Source organism: Musca domestica, unplaced genomic scaffold (genome assembly GCF_030504385.1).
Source record: "Musca domestica strain aabys unplaced genomic scaffold, Musca_domestica.polishedcontigs.V.1.1 5, whole genome shotgun sequence".
NCBI lineage: Eukaryota > Metazoa > Arthropoda > Insecta > Diptera > Muscidae > Musca > Musca domestica.
In genome coordinates this window covers 235,083-259,426 of record NW_026712346.1, presented here as the reverse complement: position 1 = coordinate 259,426, position 24,344 = coordinate 235,083, and the positions used below count along the sequence as shown (strand labels likewise).

Here is a 24,344-nt window from a genome sequence, read left to right as displayed (position 1 = left end):
GAGTATGGGCCGGGTGGTTCCGCTACTGAAGCCAGGCAAGGATGCCAGTAAAGGCGAATCGTACAGGCCGATTTCGCTTTTGTCGCCAGTAGCTAAGACTCTTGAGCCTTTACTCCTCCCCAGCATTAGAGTAAGCTATACAGTTGCCAACCACCGGCATGGTTTCCGTCCACAACATAGTACCACAACAGCATTACACGCCGTTTCCACACATATTAGTAGAGGACTGAACCGGAACAGGCCGTGTGACAGAACAGTGTTGGTACACCTTGATCTATCAAAGGCATTTGATGCGGTCAATCATGCCATACTGTTTGAGGACGTGCAGAGAACTACCCTCCGGTCAAGTTTGGAACGTTGGATAATCAACTACATGTGTGGATTCCAGTCGTACGTGGAATTCCGGAACAAGAAGTCCAAAGCCCGTAGAGTGAAACAGGGAGTTCCACAAGGTGGGGTGATATCTCCGGAACTGTTTAACCTCTACCTTTCCGGAATTCCTCGCCATCCAGACAGCATAGATCGTAACGTATGCGGATGATTGTACGATCATGGTGTCGGGCCCAGTGGTCGATGACATATGCGAAAGGCTGAACCCCTATCTCGCGGAACTTGCCGCATACTTCCACGCGAGGAATATGAAAATATCCTCCACGAAATCAACGGCCACACTCTTTACCACATGGTCTGCGGAGATGAGAACACAGCTGAATGTGCAGGTCGAGGGGAATCTAATAACGACCACGAACTACCCCAAGAATCTTGGGGTAACGTTCGACAGCTTGTTCAAGTCGTCCGCGCAAGCCACAGCTATCTGCGACAAGATGAAAAGTAGGAACAAGGTCCTCAAGGCGCAAGCCGACAGCACCTTGTTGACATCTTATAACGCGATAGAAACCTTGTTGACCTCTTATAACGCGATAGGTCGGTCTGTGGTCAGCTATGCGTGGTGTGCGAATACTAGTGCTACGCAGAAGAAGCATATCCAGACCTGCCAGAACGCTGCCCTGAGAACTGTGACAGGGTGCCTTCTCATGACACCAGTGGACCATCTACATTAGAAGGCGAAAGTCCTTCCCTTACGTCAGCATAATCATATGCTTTCGTTGCAGTACCTGCTTGGGTGTTATCGTGAGTCATCCCAACCATCATATGGTGGATAAATCTCCCCCACCCAGGCGTGTCAGGAAGGACATACATGATCTAGAGAGGGAGGTCCAGCGTTACAAGAGAGAATGTTGAAAAAGAAGAATGAACTTCCTAATACTGTACATAATATTACGTTGAATATTGTGTTTGAAAATATCTAGTTAGCATACGTTTGTCAAATTAAATTTTCATTCGTTGTAAAACCTTTAACACAATAACAGGTTATGGGCCCTTCCGCGTTTAAATTCGAAAACTAAGATAATTTGTACTCATTACGGGAAGAACAGCGAGAAAGGAATATGGCAACGAATATGCAATTGGCGAAACTTCGCGGAAGCGAAAACTTTGGAGACTGGATGTTTGCTGTGGAGGCATATTTCCAAATGAAAGGTCTGTGGAAATCCATTCAAGGGACGAAAGATAAAGAAGACAAGAAAATTCAAGCAAAGGCGGAATTAGTCTTACTAGTGGACAAGTCTGTTTATCCTCACATACGAGAATGTGCAAGTGCAAAAGAAATAGGGAGTGCATTAGCAAAAATTTATGAGGACAATGGCCTGGTCAGAAGAGTTGGATTAATTCAAAAATTCTGCTCAACAAAATTGAAAGATTGTTCAAACGTTGAGGAGTATGTGAATGAGATATTCAACTCGGCTCACAAATTAAGGACTGTTGGACTGAATGTCGACAAGAGTGGATTGGATCAATGCTATTAGCCGGATTACCTGATAAGTACAAGCCCATGTTTATGGGGATTCAAAGCTCGGGTATAAGAATAACAGGCGACTCTATAAAATTGAAGATTTTGCAAGATGTAAGGAATGAAGCACCAGAAATAGCTCTTGCTGGTAATAAAAAGAAAATTGGAAAACATGCCAAAGGGCCGAAGTGTTATAATTGCAAAAAATATGGTCATATAGCCGCCAAATGCCCGGAGAAATCATCAAAGAAAGATGCTGCGATGGGTGCTTTTGCGGTTCGTAAGCTAAACAACAATGATTGTACTTCGATTCCGGTGCCACAGCCCATATGTGTTCAAATAGGGCATTTTTCAGTGATCGATATAAAAAAAATTGGAGGTAATCATTGCAAATAACTCTACAATGCGTGTCGAGGGAATTGGAAACGTCGAAATGGTTTCGTTGGTGCGAAACTCCAAGATAGAAGAAACTACTTTTAAAGATGTTCTGCACATTCCGGATTTGTAAATAAAACTACTGTCAGTTTCAAAAATTGTCGAGAACGGATTCAAAGTTGAATTTGATGCAAAAGGCTGCCGAGTTATCAACAATTGTGGCGATATTATTGTTACAGGAGATTTGGTTGAAGGAATGTTTCGAATGAATTGTTCAAGTAACAAAGCTATGGTTTCTCAGGGTAAGATTGAAGAAGGCAATTTGTGGCATAGGAATCGTCAATGTCAAAAATGAAACGCTGAAGAAAATGGTATCAGGAGCTGTCATTGGAATAAATTGTGAGATAAATGAAGAAAATTGTATACCTTGCTTAAAAGGGAAAATGTCAAGGAAACCGTTTAACGATACAGGAACCAGATCTAATGACATATTGGATTTAATTCACACCGATCTCTGTGGCCCAATGGATACAAACTCAATTAGTGGTTCTCAATATACATTAACTTTTATAGATGATTGCTCGAGAAAAGTTTTTATATATTTTTTGAAACGGAAGTCTGAAGTAGCTTAAAAGTTCCTGGAATTCAAAACATTTGTTGAAAATCAAACAGGAAGAAAGATAAAATCTGTGAGAAGCGACAACGAAACGGAATACCGTAATGAAAGAATGAGACGCACTTTGGTTGAAAACGGTATTTATCACCAAACTACGGTACCGTATTCGCCTCAGCAAAATGGCGTATCTGAAAGAATGAACAGAACCATAATAGAAAAAACTAGGTGACTTTTAATTCAGTCGTGCTTGCCCAAAAGGTTTTGGGCTGAAGCAGCTAACACTGCAGTTCATTTAATTAACTGAACACCGACGAAAATGCTCAATGAAATTTCTCCGGAAGAAGCATGGTCAGGTAAAAAGCCCTGTATTAAGTATCTTGAGTGTTTGGATGTAGAGCCCTGATTCACATCCCTAACCAAAAACGAAAGAAGCTGAATGCAAAAGGAAAAGAAGTTATATTTGTTGGCTACAGTAATACCAAAAAGACATATCGTTTCTATGATCCCGGTATAAACAGCGTAGAATTAAGTAGAGATGCCAAGTTTTTGGAGAGTCAATTCTGTGAAGATATGCCAAAAGATGATGCAAAATTCTATTACCGATGCGATTCAGTGGGGAAATGATGATACATTGCAAGGTACAAATGATCAAGTAATAGAAGAGACACATCGTGATCATGGAAATTCAGAATCTGAATACTATTCAGATGAATCGGATTGTTCATCTTTTCATGGTTTCGACAATGCATCGGAAACATTAAATTGAGGATCATCAGGTACGGGAATCGCACCGACGAATAACATAGGAGATGAACAAGAATTTCAAGACCAACAACAAGGTATGGACATGTGTGTCAAGTGAAGATGAGGAACCAAAGACGGTACAACAAGCGTTGGGAGGAAACAAAAGCCAGATGGCCGCCGATATTATTATCAAGATTGAAACACCTGTATTGCTGTGAACTGATGGGATTAGGAGTTCAATCTAGTGGGGGTGTTGAAAAAGAAGAATGAACTTCCTAATACTGTACATAATATTATGTTGAATATTGTATTTGAAAATATTTGGTTAGCATACGTTTGTCAAGTTGTCATGTTATACAGAAAATTAAAAATTAAATTTTCATTCGTTGTAAAACCTTTAACACAATAACAGAGAACCTCTAGATCAAGAAGCCTATCAGGCAGGTCTGATTCATCATGATTCATACCGATGGAGTCGCGGATGCTATTAGCAATTATAAAGTGAATGCCGTCCTCGGAGTCCACCCATCCATTGCAGGTGAAGAACCTCAGCTGCCTAGACAAACCAGGGTAGTTTTTGCGCAATTACGTTCAGGATGGTGTAGTCGTCTTAATTCGTATTGGGCACGAATTGATGAAGATGTGCGTGACGCCTGCCCGACGTGCGATACAGGTCCGCACAATACACTGCACCAATTAAATTGCACAGCCAAACCTACCCAACTCACTCCAGAAGATCGCTGGCTACAGCCCATTAAAGTAGCCGAATTTCTAAACCTGGAGCTGGAACCAGATTAGCAGAACGCAAACACATGCATGTACTACTGCTACAACAACAACAAACGCGATGACTCCAGCTCAAAGGTGGGTAAAGGAAGAAGGGGATACAAGTGGTCGGTTAGGTACTGTAAGAGGTTCCTCATGGGTGCCACCACCTACGGTGGACCCGGCACGTGTGCTGATAATACTAGGAAAAAACCCAATCTCTGTAAGGACAACTGGCGATAAGTCGGTTCAAGTACAGAGGAAGGAGGACTGGTTATCAAGGTATCTCTTGATACTGCTGGCCAGGAATACCTTCAGGCTCGTGGAGGGAAACTGCACTTCGGCAAGGGATGGAATCGATTTCGTTGAGAACTTTCGTTAAGTACTCAACTCCCGGCGTGTCCAGCTGCTTCAACATTACCATTGAGATTCCATCCGAGCCCAACGCTTTGGATGACTTAGCGTTACGGATGACATTTGCAACATCACCCATCGTAAACTGTGGTGGTTCCTCCTCGGCGGGAAAAGATCTGATACGACGTAGTACTCTTCGCTTCGCCCTATCGCTCTCGGGGTGTAAAATATTCCGCGCACCTCTTCGGATCATTCACCGTTACGTCGTTAAAAGTGACTGAGGTCCTATCATCCTTTTTTCCAGGGTTCGAGAGCGACTTAACCGTTACCCACAGCTTACTCATATCGGTTCTAATGTTGCAGCACTTCAGATGGTCTAGCCACTTTTTCCTCTTATGCTCTTGTACCAACCGGTTGACTTCCACTGTCAAATCACTGATTCTAGGATCAGTAGGGTTGGTACGACGGAGATCATCACGATCGTTTGCTAAACCCGCTGCCTCTGCTGGGAAGTTTGATCTTATCTCGGGTATTCGACCAGCAGGTATATAGCGAGCGGCTGCAGCTTTGATGATGTTTCGGAAAATCCTTTCTGCTACCCGAACATCAGAAGGGTTGGGCTGTTCTCTGAAGCGGCGGTTGGTGAATTCTCTGAATTCTGGCCAGTGAGCTTTCCCATGGTTAAGGAAAGTGCGGCGTTCACAGGTTATGAAATCGGGCGACCTGCTTATGGAGACGATTATCGGGAGATGGTCTGAGCCAAGAGAAATGACGGGTTGCCAAGTCACGTCATTTATCAGACCGGGTGACACTATGGTTAAGTCTGGCGAACTGTGACACTCTCCTCTTATTCGGGTGGGGGCATCCTCGTTAACCGTGCAGAATGTGGAGCAGTCAATCTGCTCTGTCAGCGCTGATCCCCTCTGGTCATTACCTAGGACGGAATGCCACAACTCATGGTGGGCATTAAAATCCCCTAGTACCAGGCGGTTATTGCCTACCAATAATGGGCTAATATCAGGCAAATAACACGGTTCACAGCTATTAATCGGCGGGATATACACATTAAGCACCTCTACCTCGGCAATTCCACACTTGACTGCTACCCCCATACATTCCATGTATGGGTCACTAGAGACTAGCTCAAGCGAGATAGGTCTGTACTGAACAGAATGGTGTAACAGGAATGCTAATCCCCCACCTCCACTTCTGGTGCGATCCTTCCTTAGTACGTTGTAACCATAACAACGTTGTAGGCTGCTCATTCAGCTTAGTTTCCTGCACCGATCTTAATATTCCTCCAATTCATAAATTCCACTATCTCATCTATTTTGCATCGAAGTCCGTTGCAATTGAATTGCAAGAATGATGCACAATCCGGAGTTGGAACAACATGTGTGGCGTTAGGTGCTGCGGTGTTGGTTTCTGTTCTGGAGACTGTGGAGGAGTGCCATACTCAGACGACGTCTCTGATGAGGACGACGAAGAAGTGGACTCGCTGGGGACTACGTTGCTGCAGCAAGTCGCAACATAATCCCTTTCGCTGTAGTCTCGCAAACGCCTTAGTCCGGAACAGTTCTTGAAGTGGAAGATGATGTGGTTTTGTTGATTGCGGGAAAATTCCTCCAAACTCTTTCAAATCTCACGCAGGATCTTGTCAAACTTGCTAGATGGGCACGATGCAACGGACTCGGCGTGAACCCATCTAAAACTGACCTCCTACTTTTTACAAGAAAGCGGAAATTCTCAGAGTGTTTTTTGCTACCTATGCTGGATGGAGTTAGTTTAAGCCTGTCAACGGAAGCTAAGTACCTCGGTACTGTCCTTGACCAAAAGTTAAATTGGAAAAGGAGCATCGAGAAGCGAGCGAAGAGGGACTTAATCGCACTCTTTTCATGTAGAAACTCTACAGGGAAGAGTTGGGGACTTAAGCCACATATAATCAAATGGTTATATGAATCCGTGTTTATCGACGACACCGAATACTGCAGGTTCTGTTCGAAAATAGAATATAATTTTGTTTTTTAATTATTAATATTTTGGGTATCAATTATATTCACCGATTGATGAGATTTATTATGGATAACTGATATTACTAAAGCTTGCTGATTTACTTACATATGACGATGGTAGTATTTATCAGCAAATTTATCGACCCTTATATTTCCTGGTTGTCTCGCTACTGAAACCGGACAAGGATGCCAGCAAATGCGAATCGCTTTTGTCGCCCGTATTTGGTAGGTCAATCATGCCATACTGTTTAAGGACGTGCAGAGAACTATCCTCCGGACAAGCTTGAGTAAACTACATGTGTGGATACGCCAGTCCTACGTGGAATTCAGAAACAAGAAGTCGAGCATCCGTAGAGTGAAACAGGGAGTTGCCCAAGGTACTGTTTTACCTCTACCTTTCCGACATTCCACGCTCTCCAGACGGCATAGAATTAATAAGGTACGCAGATGATTGTACGCTCGTGGCGTCTGGGCCCATCACAGACGATATAAGCGATCGGTTAAACGCTTACATAGTTGACTAACCGCCTTTTTACTGCGAGGAATATGATGATAGCCACTAAATCGACGGCCACACTTTTCACCATATGGACTGCAGAGATGAGGCTATCTTTGAATGTGCAGGTCGATGTTGTTGTAATTCCGACCACCAACTACCCTACGGTCTTAGGGGTCACATTCGATAGCCTCCTCATAGCCGTCCGCATATACCACAACTATCTGCGATAAGATTAGAAGTAGGAACAAGGTTCACAAGTCTCTGGCCGGCAGCACTTGGGAAACTGATAAGGAAATCTTGTTGACCTCTTACAACGCGATAGGCTGTTCTGTGGTAAACTATGCAGCTCCTGCGCGGTACGCCAACCTTAGTGCTACGCAGTGGAAAAATATTCAGTCCTGCCCTAAGAACCGCAACAGGGTGCCTTTTCATGACACCTTTCGAACACCTACATGAGGATGAGGTCTTACCGATGCGACAGCATACCTGCTAGGGTGCTACCGACAGAGCCAACCAACATAATAACGTTCACGGTATTTAAAATCATATATTCGCACACGAAAAACGGAAAATTTAAGAATTGAACATTTAAATTTTTCGCAAAATAAAAACATTTTTAATATTACAAATAGTTACAAGAATATAACATGTATATATTAAAAAAACTGGAGTATATATCAATCTTAAACTTTGCATTACATGAATAGTTTAACACATAACATATACATTGAAAATAACATAAATAATAACCTGATTAGTCATATATTTTAATTTATTCTCAAAAAATACTGACATTTTAGATTGTTATCGTTGGTACTGGAAGGTGGCGCAGCAATTAGTTTTGCAGTCATGGCATCTTCTTGAGCTTTACCCAAAACGGGCGGTATGACAACACGAAAAACATCCAGTTCCATCTCTAGTTAAATAAATATGATTATTATTAAACATTATTTATTTATTTTAATAACAAAGTTAGCCAGAAGACGACACGACAATCTCTTCTTGGATATTTTTCTTCTCAATACTAATTTTAATACTTTTCCTTCTTTAAAGGAAGTAGAGAATCCTTTTCTTTTCTCTCTACATTGGAATGAACACAATGAACCAGCAGGTATCCACCTAACTAACGTGACTTTTTGTGTTAATTGCGGTGGAAATCACAATACTGTCGAATGTAATAGTACCGAGGTAAAATGTGCTAACTGTAATGGAAGTCGTAAATCAACATCACCAGAATGTCTTGCGAGAAAATCATTTCTCGAGATTAGACAAAAAGATCAACCAAAGCCTAATTTGCAGTATAATAGGTTCTCCAACTACTATAACTCATTTCTTAACACCCTATAACAGGAAAATGTATTGCCTTCTAACGCTTGGATCATTCCACAAAATCGGCCAAATCAATTATTTTCAATGGAGGAAATGATTTTAAGGATAGAGCTGATTTAATCGGCCCTATTACGGTTATCGTCGGCGTCGCGAAATGAAGTCGAGGCGACAATAATGATATTAGGGTTGTCGTTTTTTGTCGATAGCGACAAATGGTTGCCATTCGGCCCAATTACGGTTGTCGTTTCTATAGACGTCGTCGACTTTATGTGCAAGTCGCCCTCACAGTCGCTTCGATTCAAAAATAGTATTACGGTAAGGCATGCAAGCGACATCGACAACAACAATTAAAAAAGCGTCGGCAACACTCACTTGTTATTGACAAAATAAGATAAAAATGTGTTTGTATTTTGAATTCTTATTTCGTTTCTTTCGGAAAAATAAATATAGTGAAAAAATGGATATTATAAATGCGTTACATATCTTAAGTTCAAGTGAGGATGAAGTGGAGAATGTATTAGTAGTTCAGCGGTTCAGTTCAAATGTTTATACTGCTCTTTCAAGAGTTCAATAGTTTCTTCTTTCCGTATTGTTTTTTCTGGGCGATCGAGATGCTTGGATAGTAGGTTACTTCAGTCTCGTCATCAGCATTGTCCACTGGCTCATTTTCATGATCTATAACGTCTGCGACATCGACAGTTTAACATAAAAGTTGGCAACAATTAAAAAAACGTTGGCAACATTCCCTTGTTATTGACAAAATAAGATAAAAATTTGTTTGTATTTTGAATTATAATTTCGTCTCTTTCGGAAAAATAAAAAATATAGTGAAAAAATGGATTTTATAAATACGTTACATATCTCAAGTTCAAGGGAGGATGAAGTGGAGAATGTATTAGTAGTGCAGCGGCGAGTGCTAAGGCAGCAAAGTAGTTACATCAGTCTCGTCATCAGGATTGTCCAATGGCTCATTTTCATGATCTATAACGTCTGTTACAGTTATGTTTTCCGTATTTTTTACTCCAAGTGCACGAACTGGTTGATTCTGTAACTTTTGAAACTGCATTACATTCGCGAAGGACTACTCCCAAAACGACAAAGTAATTTGCTTAAAAATACCACCTCCAGTGCTGCTAGCTTCACCCTTATTGTGCACAATTGTTTTTTAGTTTTAAATTTAAAAATTTTCCAAACCTAGAAGAATTTTAGAAGACTAACTAATAAAAATATACAAAAATAATTTTAATTTCAATATACTTTTTGCCAGTCTCTAATCGATGAACCGTTTAAATTTAATCTTGTGGCAATGGATTCCAATCTGATTTCAAATTAGCTGGAAAATTACCTTTGGTAAACCCCTTACCAAACATGGGGTTTTTTTCCAATTCGGAAAGCAACATTTCAAATTGTTTTGCTGTTGTTATTTAAAAAAAGTTACACTATCAATGTCGACTAAAAAATACAATGTCGCCACAATTTTTTACGGCGACAGATTTTCTTAAAAATCGACTTCACGTCGACAGTTGTATCGACAATTATAATAGCAATCTTTTGTCGCTATCGACAAAAAACAACAACCCTAATATCATTATTGTAGCCTCGACTTCATTTTGCGACGCCGACGACAACCATAATAGGGCCGATTATGTTTTCCGTATTTTTTACTTCAAGTGCACCACCTGGTGGATTCAGTAACTTTTGAAACTGCATTACATTCGCGAAGGACTCCTCCCAAAGCGACGAAGTCATTTGCTTAAAAATAACACCTCCAGTGCTGCTGGCTTCACCCTTATAGTGCACAATTGTTTTTTAGTTTTAAATTTTAAATCTTTCCAAACCTAGAAGAACTTTAGAACACTAACTAATAAAAACATATAAAAATAATTTAAATTTTAACATAATTTTTGCCATTGTCTAAACGATGACCCGTTTACATTTAATTTTGTAGCAATGGATTGCAATCTGATTTAAAATTAGCTGGAAAATGACCTTTGGTAAACCCTTTTGCCAAACATGGTTTTTTCAATTCGGAAACCAACATTTCAAATTGTTTTGCTGTTGTTATTTTCATGGGTATATATCATATACAAAAAAGTTACAATATCAACGTCGACTAAAAAATACAACATCGTCACAATTTTTTACGGCGACAGTTTTTCTTAAAAATCGACTTCACGTCGACTGTTGTATCGACAATTATAATAGCAATCATTTGTCGCTATCGACAAAAAACGACAGCCCTAATATCATTATTGTCGCCTCGACTTCATTTTGCGACGCCGACGACAACCATAATAGGGCCGATTTTTACTGTCGATACAACAGTCGACGTGAAGTCGATTTTTTAGAATATCTGTCGCCGTAAAAAATTGTGACGACATAGTACTTTTTAGTCGACGTTGATATTGTAAGCATTTTGTATTTTATATTTGACCACGAAAATAACAACAGCAAAACAATTTGAAATTTTGGTTTCCGAATTGAAAAAAAATCCATGTTTGGCAAAAGGATTTAACAAAGGTCATGTTCCAGCTAATTTTAAATCAGATTGCTACAAAATTAAATGTAAACGGGCCTCCGATTAGAGACTGCGATGGCTGGCAAAAAGTATGTTAACATTAAAATTATTTTTGTATGTTTTTTATTATTTAGTTTTCTAAAATTATTCTAGGTTTGGAAAGATTTAAAGTTTAAAACTAAAAAAATTATGCGTAATAAGTGTGAAGCCAGCAGCACAAACTTTGTCGCCTTGGGAGGAGTCTGTCGCGAACGTAATGCAGTTGCAAAAGTAACTGAATTCACCAGGGAAACATAAGTGTAACAGACGTTATAGTTCATGAAAATGAGCAAGTGGACAATGCTGATGACGAGACTGACTGCAGCATAAACTTTTGGAACAACACAATCAAGACTCAGGCAATGCAAATATGTTTGTTTGCTGCCTTAGCAATCGTCGCTGCACTACTAATACATTCTCCACTTCATTTTTTTGACAATATTTTTTTATTTTTCCGATGAAACGAAATTAGAATTCAAAATATAATCAATTTTTTTTAGCAAATGACTTTGTCGCTTTGGGAGGAGTCCTTCGCGAATGTAATGCCGTTTCAAAAGATACTGAATCCACCAGGTCGTGCACTTGGAGTAAAAAATACGGAAAACATAATTGTAACAGACGTTATAGATCATGAAAATGAGCCAGTGGACAATGCTGATGATGAGACTGATGTAACTGCTATCCAAACTTCTCGATCGTCCAGAAAAAAACAATGATAAAAAGTCATCAATGAAAGAAGAAACTATTGAACTCTTGAAAGAGCGGTATAAACTTTTGGAACAACACAATCAAGAGTCAGGCAATGCAAATATGTTTGTTTGCTGCCCTAGCACTCGCCGCTGCACTACTAATACATTCTCCACTTCATCCTCACTTGAACTTAAGATATGTAACGCATTTATAATATCCATTTTTTCACTATATTTTTTATTTATCTGAAAGAGACGAAATTAGAATTCAATGTTTTTATCTTATTTTGTCAATAACAAGAGAGTGTTGCCAAAACTTTTTTAATTGTTACCAACTTTTATTTTAAACTGTCGATGTCGCTTCCATGCCTTGCCGTAATACCATTTTTAAGTCGAAGCGACGGTGAGGGCGACTTGCACATAAAGTGCCGACGACTATAGAAACGACAACCGTAATATTATTTTTTAAATTATTTCTTAAACTTTCTATATTGTAATAACAAATGGTTCTTTACTGATTTGATATAAAATATTTTCATATTATTAAGGTCCAAATGCTTAACGCTAAAAAGAGAAATTGAAACAAATGTTGGTCTTTATAGGTATGGGCAGGTATGAAATGCGAAATTATCGCGTACACAATCATTTTCACTACCAAACATCCTAGACACAACACAATGTTGTGCCAAATTTCAAAGCTCTATATCAAATTTCATATCAATATCGTGATTTCAATAGACTGACAGGTGAACATCATAAAACCAACTTTGGTCATGATTGTATATACTTTATGGGGTCTACGACGAATAATTAGAGGTGTTACAAACGGAATGACAAATTTAATATACCCTCCTTTCCAGCGAGGAGGTTATAAAAAGGTATCTAATTCGGGTTTGTTGAAGAAAATATGTTTCTGCATCTACACTTGCCTTTTTGTGGAAACTGAAAATTTAAGAAATAATATTATAAAAACATAGATATTAATAATCAATAAAAATTCCTCTTTAACTATATATTAAATTAACTTAGTTGATTTAACTTCAAACCTACTAAAAATAAAAATGTTTTGTTATGTTTCTTTCTATAAATCTAAAAGTTTCATTTGATTTGCAAAAAGTTTAAATTCGGTTGCAAAAGGTTTCATTTCGTTTGCAAAATGTTTCATTTCCACTGCCAAAGGTTTCATTTCCACTGCAAAGGGTTTTATTTCCGCTGCAAAAAGTGTCATTTCAATTGCAAAAGGTTTTATTTAATCTGAAAATGCTATATAATCAATCATTACGCATAATAAAAACGTCTTTATTAATTGAAAACATTGGGTTTCTCAATTTCAACCGAAACGGCTTTTTTTAATATATTCTCATTATATTCGGCTTCTTAAATATATTACTGGAGTGACCAGAGACCTAACAATAAGGAAATTAAAATTTGCTTCTGACATCCAAAAGTTAACACATCAAATAGAAGCTTATTTATTGAAGGCTTATTTAATTTGTGCTGCTCCAGAAACAATTGTTGGCAAAATATGTTTTATAAAAATTCCAACAGAACAATTTCCAAATTATTTTTTCTCAAGATTGTTCATATATTCCCGCCGACACCACTAGGCAACCATCGAACTTATATCACTAACTGTACAAATGTAAGTCGAGTAAAAACAATAATTGATCTCGGATCCGATCACATGCCACTTATTCTCAATTCCGGCAAAAAATGACACTTTTTCTAGAACTATAAGAAAGCATGTTGAAAGCGGTATCGAAGATACTTAAACAATAATTTACCACCAGTCTATACTAATGACTCCATCCTCCTAACTCCATTCACTAATAAAATATAAATATATATTCCAGAAATTCCAACATTCCGAGATGTAAATGATCGCTATCAATAAAATCGGCTAAATAAATTACAAATTAATTGTTGATTCACAGAAGCAAGTCTTAGAATTCATTGTTATCTTCTTCAGATAAAGCTTCATAACTATATTATTTCAAAAATATTGAAGGAAAAAAAATAATTCCACCCATAGTGAAGAATGATATAGCTTATTATACCTCTGTGGATTAGTGCATGGTTTTGGCAGAGGGAATTGAGTGATGCTACAACTTGCGAAGAAATAAATAAAATTGCGTTAGAAGGTTATCAAAATAGTTCCGAAACACCTGAGCCGATTTTTAATAAAACGTACGTGAACTTCTACAGAAAATTAAAAATTGCAAATCTCCAGGAATGGATAAAATAAAAAATTTATGCTTACATAATCTGCTTATCAATGTATTTAAAACGAACACACACATTTAAACAACATTTGATTCTGTCTGGCACAACGGGCTCATATTTAAACTATACAAGTTGAAGTTCCCCAAAAATGATAGTTTATTCATTTATTTTATTTATTTATTTTTTTGATAGATCTTTTTTGTCTCGATAGCTCTCTACATCAGATAGATTATTATACCAGAATGCATCGATTCAATTTCAAAAAAATTTCATTAGACATGTTTATAGTAGTTTACATTTAAAAAAAGTTTTTTGCTTCTCCTGCGCAATTATGTTACACCTGTTAGCATTCTAGCTAACGATGTGTAAAGTCACTTTACTAATTTAGCGAGTGCTGTTGAGTTCAGTTGTTGGATGCCTTTGTTTGCAGGCATTTCTTTGTTTTTTCGTCGCTGCCTTTGCTTAAGTGATTGCATTGTTTTTGCCGTTATTAATTTGGTAGAGCGCTGTTATGGCACCTGAGAAAGTTTACAATTTCCCTATTTGCCGAAAAACTATTGCCCGAGGTGTATATAGTGTGGGGTGTACTGCATGTCCCAATTATTTTCATCTAAAATTCATTAATATTGAGATTGCTCTGGTGAAGGCTGACAAGAATTTCAATTATACGTGCGTATATCAAATCAGCATGTAGTACTAAGCAGTACTGAATCTATGCTTGCAAATTCCAAAGTATCTAATAGATTTGTTTTTTAGGATTTTTTTACGAAAGGCTACAAGTATCAACGAGGGGCTCTTGATGTGCTAATGAAACAATTTGTGGATGATTTTGCGGTATTACTAAGACAACAACTTAATGAGCGGTTCGACCAATGTATGGTGGAATATGAAGCTGAGAGTGATGGGTGACGTGCGGTCGGAGTTTCTTGATACTTATCGCAGGCTTAGTGCGGATATTTTGGTCTGTCAAACAAATGTGGAACGAATGCAAAATAAACTAGGTTAGGTTACGGAATGCGCAGTTGTTTAAACAACCGCTCTACTCGGAGAGTTGTTGGTCCATTGTGATCATCCTGATTAGAGTGAAGGGAAATGAAATGAAGAGAGATAATGATTATGTTAGAGGAGAAGTATACACAAAGAGTTTAAAGTGTTGTCTTTAGCCATTTTAGTCTTCTGGCTAGCTGAAGAATTGTTAATGGCTCAGTATTGGAGAGTGAAGACAGATAATGCAGAGTTTGCTTACCCGTGAGCCTCTGTCTGGCTCTAAAAAGAGTTAGACAGTGACAGTTTCTATCTCTTCCTAGTCTTGACAAAGCCTGCAATAGAACCCAGGAAAGCTCAAAACAAAACTTGACTTTTTCCAGAGCAATCCTCGCTCCAGTACTACCTAGATTTGTTGGTGGATAAATTTAGCGCTTTAGGGCCGCTTTTATATAATCAACGGTCCCTTAAGTTGTTCGATTCATCAGCAATTCTACGGCGTTTCTGACAGCAAAGATTTCTGCCTGGAATACGCTACAATCATTATTGAGATCCGAATGTTCAGGCTTTCGCAGAAACTACATGCATCCGTTCTACTTTCCAATTTTAGAGCCATTGGTATATACAGCTATAAAGTGTTTCGAAGCCTAGCCTAGGTGATATATAGTCACTGGTCAAAACCCGACCCCCTATGTTCTCCACGTACTTCATAATGACCGAATGTCTGAATAATTGACTACCCCATTGACCATGATCCTTAAGCCTCAATGTACATCTCGCTGCTTGTTCCTCTACAAATAGACTTAAGGGTTTCAAGTTGAGTAGGGTGTCCAAGCTGACTGTGGTGTGCTCCTAAGTACACTTCTATTTTTGTCGAGGTACCTCTTCCAGTTCAGACGCTGGTCGAGGATGGTACCGAGATACATGGCTTCAGACGAAAGACTCAACCCTGTTGTGATTAGTGTCAAAAAATTGTGGTGCTCCGTGCTTTTAAAAAACAATTACTAGTTATATGTTTTATTAAATTAATTAATCTGGTAAAAAGTGTTTAAAAGTGTTCAATAGTAATTTTGTAACTCAAAGTGATAATTGGTGTAGTGTTTTAAAATCTTGTTTTGTGTGTTTAAAGTAATATCAATTTTCAAATTGTGTAGTTTTACATTCTCCTTTTATCCTCTTTCTTTTGTTACATTAGATAATTAGTTTTTGTAACATATCGTCTCGTTTTGTTTGTCATCTCATAAGAGTTGCCAACATAAAAAAAAAATAATAAAAAAAATTAAAAAAAAAAATTAAAATAAATAAATAAAAAATTTCCAGCTACAGATCTAATCTTGAAAAATATAGTTGTAACTTGTGGATTAGAAAAGAAATAATTATAATTAAAATAAATAAAATGTCGTGCCCTTTTGAATTGTGTAATATTGTTGCAAAGGATGAATTGTGTGTTACCTTTTGGTTTTGTCTTAATCAATGACATGCAAAATGTGCTAGGATTAATGTAAAAGTCGTAGACATAATTAGAAAAAATGTTGGTGTTCGTTGGTGTTGTGTGCAATGTAGGAAACACTCTGCAGACTTTTATAATTTTGTAAAGGATTTGCAGTCGGAATTGACATCGATGAAAAAAGAATTTTCCTCACTATCACTCCGATTTGAGAATTTCTCTACCTTGTTTGAGAAATACCAAGAATTAGATGAGTTTGTGTCGTCACCGTTAGTTTCTGGCCAGAAACGCAAAAGGGCTGCGAAAAAGGCACCAACTAAGGGAATGTCTAGTCGCAAAGCAATAGTTTCTGTGGAGAACACTGTTCCACAACCGGTTTCAGTTAATATCACTGAATCATAATGGGAATTCAGTAGGAAATTGAAAACCAGCTACAGAATCTAATTCATCAGCTAGTTTGTCAAATAATAAAACATGTATGTTAATTGTTTAAAAATAAAATTATTCTAGATTTAATAACTTCTAAACTCATACCAAAATCTACATTACAATACACAGAATTAAAGTCAACACACATTTAACTAAGAGGTTCGCCCATTGAATAATTCGTGCGGTGAAAATCAGTAAATAATAATTGGTAGTATCTACTAAAGGGCTGCAAATGTGACACTTTTCTCTATTTATGCCATGGAGAGAAAACGCTCGTCATGTTGTGCCCTGTTTGATCAAACGCATAACAGTACGTGACATCCAACCAAATGCTCGATGTCTCGTCAAACCCATCGTCATAACATGTAATGACCAATAAAAGAGAATGTTGAATAGTGTGTCATACAAAAATGTTCTATCAAAAAAAAAACAACAACAATTATGAAACAATTGCCAACGAAAAAGACACACACGTGTTGAAGGCAAAGCGCAATCGCTACCTGCTTTTCCGATATGTGAAAAAATACATTTTTTGTAATAAAAAATTTCTTGGCGATTACTAAAATTTTAAAGGTACTTCTAAAGGTACAAAATGTTCACATTTCGTGGTTATTGACGAAACAATCTAAAATGTTAATCCTTATTAAAAAACAATAATCCCCTGAAAAATTTTCTTATTTTGGTTATAATTTCATAATTGTTGGCCTCCGGTAGTGAGGTGTAAATGAGAATGAGTGCTACTGTAATTCACGTAACAACACTTTATACTTCCATTGTTCAATTCTGTGCATATTCTGTTATTGAATGAGAGTCAAATCTCTGCCCACAAACTATAATTTTAAAAGAACAATATATGTAGATAGAAAATATGCAAACAATATTTACCTCTTTTTTATGACCAAAATTTTATGATAATCACCAATAAATTGGGATTATTAAGTATATATTTCATTTTTTTTGTTGATCCCTATGCACATTTTGTTATTGAACTCAATTTTATATTTACGCGGTGTTTGTTACTTCAAAATTACACCACATACAGAAACACACCCTCGTCGTCGAAAGTAACACACACACACACTCAATTTAAGCACACGTACACAATAAACACAATTTGACGATGACACGGTTCGATGTCATCGTTGACACCCTGCATTTTTCGAGAACACCATGCAAATATTCGAGTCAGCCATGCCACGATCGAACCTTAGACAATGGCACACATGAATCAAAACAGGGTTGGGCATATTGCACTAAATTTTTAGTGCACTAAGAATTAAATAATTAGTGGTAGTGCAATTTTTAATTCCACTACCACTAAAGGGTTAGTGGTAGTGAAAAATAAAATGCACTACCACTAACCCTTTAGTGATATTTAAAAAAAAAATTGCACTACCACTAAATTTTAGTGGTAGTGAAATTTTAATAGCACTACCACTAAATTTAGTGATTTTTCAAAAAAAATTTGCACTACCACTAAATTTTAGCGAAGCCAAAAAAAGCACTATGTATATAAGTATTATACCAGCTATAATGAAGTTTATTGAAGTGAGTAGGGAACAACAATCCAGAATATATAGTACATATTCATAAAATTTTATTACTTTTCTAAATAGCACTAATTTAGTGCTATTTTTTATGAAATACCACTAATTTAGTGCAAGTTTTTTTAAATACCACTAAATTTAGTGGTAGTGCTATTGAAATTTCACTACCACTAAAATTTAGTGGTAGTGCAATTTTTTTTTAAATATCACTAAAGGGTTAGTGGTAGTGCAATTTATTTTTCACTACCACTAGCCCTTTAGTGGTAGTGGAATTAAAAATTGCACCACCACTAAATGAACAGTGATAGTGAAATTATTAGTGCACTAAAAATACAGTGCATTATGCCCATCTCTGAATCAAAATGGGGGATGTTGTTGGTTGTCATTGCTTTTCAAATACATAGCGCATGATTGAGTAGACAAAGTCAGTGTGTCGAAAAAAGCATAATTCATACAATTCGTCTTGTGCAGGCCTTTAGTATCTACTAGATCTAAACGAAACATTAATTCTAATAGATGAGATTAGGAAATCTGAAGGTATATTACCATTTAATATTTTTAGTACAAACATGGAGTTCAACATAATACGTCTGCTTTTAAGTGTAGGCAATTTAATTAATTTTAGCCTGCTAGCATAAGAAGGCAAAACAAAATCACTATTCCAATGTAAACCTCGTAAGGCAAATAGCAGAAATTGTTTTTGCACGGATTCTATTTTATCTGAGTATATTGTATATTCAGGATCCCATACAACCGAACCGTATTCCAACATAGTTCTAACAAGAGACGTAAATAACTGTTTTGTTATATATGGATCAGAAAATTCTTTGGCCCACCGTTTAACAAAACCTAAAACACCATTTGCTTTATTTACCATTGTTATTACATGGCTATTAAAATTTAATTTTGAATCCATCAAGAGGCGTAGATCGACAAATAAATCTACAGTTGATAATGAATGACCGTTAATGTTATATTGTAATATCAGAGAAGAAGATCTGGAGAAGCACATATGCTTACATTTGCTTAGATTTAACTCCATACAATTTAACCTGCACCATTTGAAAATGCTATCTAAATCGTTTTGAAGTAAACTATTTCGTTTATCACAATTATGGGAAATGAATAATTTAACATAACTGCGTACATTAACAATTTCGAGTAATTTATGGAATTAGGTAAATCGTTGATAAATAAAAGAAAGAGGACCGGTCTAAGGTGACTTCCTTGCGGAACACCAGATGGAACGTTAATAGTTTTGGATAGATACCCTTCAAACAAAACTAGTTGAGATCTATCTTGTAAGTAAGATGATATCCATTTGACTAAGTTTGTGTTGAAACCCATATAATTTAATTTATATATGAGGAGTTCAAAGCTTTACTTAAATCAGTATAAATTGTATCAGTTTGTTTACGCTGAACAAATCCTTTTATTACTGTTGACGTAAATTGTATAAGATTTGTTTAGTTGAAAGATCACTACGAAAAACATATTAGGTATGCCATCCGGTCCTGGACATTTAATCGATTTTAACCTACGCAGACTATTAGACACCTTCTTACGTTGTAGAAAAGGCATACAAATTTGATCAGCCTGTGATAACTTATAAGGATACGAATCTTTAATTTGGCAAGATGTACTGGAATAGGTTGTGGAAAAAAATCTGCGAAACATTCAGCAATATCTGTGCAATATAGATTGAATTTTCAGTGAAATTACTGCAGTAAATAATTTTTCGAACAATTTTGGAATGGCACTTAAATTTGCAATTCCTCTATAATTTAACACATTAGTAAGGCTACCAGACTTATGTAAAGGTATAATATAAGATTTTTTCTAGAAAGTAGGAAAGTGGCCAAATTTAAGTGAATAATTAAACAATATAGTTAACGGAAGTGCTAATGTTTCTGAACAATATTTAAGAATTATATTAGGTATGCCATCCGGTCCTGGACATTTAATCGATTTTAACCTACGTCGACTATTGGACACCTCCTGACGTTGTAGAAAAGGCATACAAATTTGATCAGCCTGTGATAACTTATAAGGATACGAATCTTTAATTTGGCAAAAAAATCTGCGAAACATTCAGCAATATCTGTGCCTGTGACAAATTCTTTATTGATATATTTCAATACAGAGGGCTTTAAGGAAACCTTTCGTTTTAGATTAACAAAATCATAAAAAGATTTAGGATTGGATCTAAAATTATTTTTAATCTTGTCTAGGTAAAGATTATACAATCTACGATACTCTAAAGTATATTTAAATCTAGCAACTGAGTAATTAGTTAATTATTGTTAAGCCCGATTTTTTATATTTACGCAAAAGCTTATGTTTAGAATTTTTAAACTTGATAACTCAGGGGTTATCCATGGATATTTATTTGAATTTTTAAATCTAGTGGTTGGAACACATTCCAGTTTAAATCTATTTAAAATATCATAAAATTTATCAATTACATATTCTAGATCTTTATGGCTGTTACACAGGCACACAGAAACCCAATTTAGGGAGGAAATGAGGGTATTAAGTTTTCGAAAATCAGTTTTTTTTTTTGTAGTTAAGGACAGTTTTAAATGAGCCGGACTGACATTCTTCAATTACATAACTGTGATTCATGGAGATATATAAAGTTGGATGGTATATATCTTCAGGAGTGCATATTGGAGGAATTCTGAATATATCAAAATGCTGTGTTATATTTACAAACGCCAAATCAAGAATTTTGCCGTGGGAATTTTTTACACTGTTTATTTGATAAAGATTTAAGTCACACAAACTATTTATAACATCAAATGTATACTGGGTACTGTTCATATCGGATGGCAAAGGAATCAAAGCTTCAGAATCTGGCATTGGAAGCCACCTAATGGAGGGCATATTAAAATCACCAAGGATCAGAATGCGATCGGAATCTTTAATTTTTTCAGTGATTAAATTTATTGCTGATAAATGCTGATTATAAATGTCAAGTGAAGACGAAGGGGGAATATAAGAGCAAGTAACAAACAATTTAGATTTGCCCAATTCAATGGAAACACTAACAAATTCTATATCAAGAAAATCATTTAGATCAATTAAATTAGTGGTATATTTGGTATCAACTGCAATAAGGACGCCACCACCTTTTTTACAAACACGATCTTTTCTAAATATTTGATATTTTGAACATAAAATTTCACTATTTAATATATATATTTTTAACCAAGTTTCGGAGAAAACCAATACATCATTATAATTGATACCAATGCTATCAGTATATAAACTGGTTAATTTTGTATTAAGCCCCTTTACATTCTGATAGCAAATAGAAAATGAGTCATTTAGTTTTTTGGCACCGAATCTGGTCTAAGAGGCAAATGAGCTAAATTATCGGATCTCTCCACAAATTCTTTAATAAATGCCCTAGCAGGCCAAAATTCTTTTAAAATCAACTGTACAAAAATATTTTCAGGCACAACGATTTCAGAAAATGCAGATCGGGGCTTATAACATCTCAAAAAGTAATCTCCCTCAATTTTTCATTTTATATAATAGATTATGTCATCGGATGTTTTTTCTGGCGCAAACCCTGTTGCAAATATCATTTTCATGGCGGGAGCCATAGATAATGATCTTTGGACAGGTCGAGTTTTGCCAGTAGCAGTCTCGGGACGATCACTAGTGATAAGTGAAGGAATTGAAAATTCCCATATGTCACGAGTAGATAGTGAGGTTTTCTTAGAAACCTCACTATCAATACTCATAACTTCAGGATTATTTACCCCTTTACCTATACCGCTGTGGAACAGTGTTCTCCACAGAAACTATTGCTTTGCGACTAGGCATTCCCTTAGTTGGTGCCTTTTTCGCAGCCCTTTTGCGTTTCTGGCCAGAAACTAACGGTGACGACACAAACTCATCTAATTCTTGGTATTTCTCAAACAATATAGAGAAATTCTCAAATCGGAGTGATAGTGAGGAAAAATCTTTTTTCATCGATGTCAATTCCGACTGCAAATCCTTTACAAAATTATAAAAGTCTGCAGAAAGTTTCCTACATTGCACACAACACCAACGAACACCAACATTATTTCTAATTGTGTCTACGACTTTTGCATTAATCCTAGCACATTTTGCATGCCATTGATTAAGACAAAACCAACAGGTAACACACAATTCATCCTCTGCAACAATATTACACAATTCAAAAGGGCACGACATTTTTTATTTTAATTATTATTTATTTTAATTATAATTATTTCTTTTTTAATACACAAGTTACAACTATATTTTTCAAGATTAGAACTGTAGCTGGATTTTTTTTTATTTATTTTATTCTTTTTTATACCCTCCACCATACTATGGAGGGTATATTAATTTTGTCATTCCGTTTGTAACTCCTTGAAATACTCATGTCAGACCCAACAAAGTATATATATTCTTGATCAGCGTAAAATTCTAAGACGATTTACCCATGTCAGTCTGTCTGTCTGTTGTAATCACGCTATCTTTCGAACAAATTGAGATAGAAGGCTAAAATTTTGCACACATGTATATTTTGCCAGTAGGCAGGTTAAGTTCGTAAATGGGCCATGTAGGTCCAAGAAATCATATAGCCCCCATATAACGGTACCTCCCGATATTCGGTATTTTGATGATTTTAGTGACATTGTTTACCGGAATTGTTTCAAAGTTGGCATTTGAAGTTCGTAATGGATACTTCAGCCCATGTCAGAAAATTGTCTGTGCAGGTCCACGTCTTCGTATAAGCCCCATATAACGGTACCCCCCATATACGGTATTTTAATGATTTTAGCTACATTATAAACATATTTTTCTTCAAGTTTCGCATTTAAATATTGTTATAACTTATGACGGCCGATCATCGGAAGCCGATCATCGGAAGCATAGCTGGATGCTACCGGACGCGTCCACAGGTTGCGGATAGTGGGACGCCCAATAGATATATTGGGCAGCTGCGAATAAATAAGCAGTCGCGGACAACTCAGCGGTCTCCGGGGGGAGAGTCTCGGAACAAATATCCGAGTGCCCATGATCCCTGGTTACGACGAGGCGAACAACTGGCGCCTCAAAATACCCAGTGATCGGTGTTGGTCTACCGATAAATAAGACCCCCTAACGCTGGGGTGTTATGTAAACCGTGCCCATCAGTGTTCCTAGGTTTGCAGTCAGGGTTCCGACTGTATTCGAACGGTTGCCTCACTGATACCTGGGCGCCTCAGTGAGTAACAGGCTTAGTTGCCAAGTCCTTGCCATGGTAGGGAGGCTATGCCATGGTGGACCTCGTTTCCTCCAAGTCCGACTTTTTATATGGAGAAAGATAAAAAAACAATAAACAAACAAAACAAACCCCCAACAACCACCAACGACACCATTGCTTCCAAGGAAGCAACGACCAAGGACCGGCCACAGGACATGAATACCAAATCGGGAGGGGACGACTCAATACTGAATTACAGTGACGTAATCCACGACAGTATTCAGCAACAAAATGAACAGTTGTCTGCCCTCCTGGAAAAGACGAAAACGTTAAGACTCAGCCAGGAAAGTGTTCCTTCGGGCTTTAGTAACGACTCACCACTCTCTGATGAGGAACTTGACATAACGGTCATTTCCTCGTCTCAAAGTGGTGAGTCATCACAAAAGACCGCTAAGAACACTCCTAACGAGACTTGCGTGGAGTCCCAAATCCAGGAGGGTTCATCGTCGGTAACCTCCGATGCTAAAAGCCTCGATCGGCAAGATACCATCCTTGTAGGTACTGGCAGGAAATCTACCAGTAACCCTACCTCTCACGATGGTGTCGAACCGAAGGAGGCGAAAGCAAGGCGGGGTTATAAAAGGTCAATGAATTATTGCAAAAAATTTATTGGCCGAGACCCCGCGCACATAACGGAGAGAGAGAGGATTCTGATC

At 37.1% G+C, this 24,344-nt stretch overlaps 1 protein-coding gene across 6 annotated transcripts in view; it reads right to left on the bottom strand.

The window, feature by feature from the left end:
* Positions 1-24,344, bottom strand: part of LOC101897881 (serine/threonine-protein phosphatase PP2A 65 kDa regulatory subunit) — a 126,364-nt gene that overhangs the window by 53,901 nt on the left and 48,119 nt on the right. For 2 of the 6 annotated variants that reach the window (XM_059128073.1, XM_059128074.1), the window contains exon 9: positions 8,008-8,130. The exons of 3 other annotated variants lie outside the window; for them this stretch is intronic. In XM_059128073.1, the coding sequence (XP_058984056.1) occupies positions 8,008-8,130 (123 nt within the window). Of the gene's footprint in view, positions 1-8,007; positions 8,131-12,307; positions 12,732-24,344 lie in introns of those variants that run through there. One more of the 6 variants, XM_059128076.1, reaches the window with a different exon arrangement.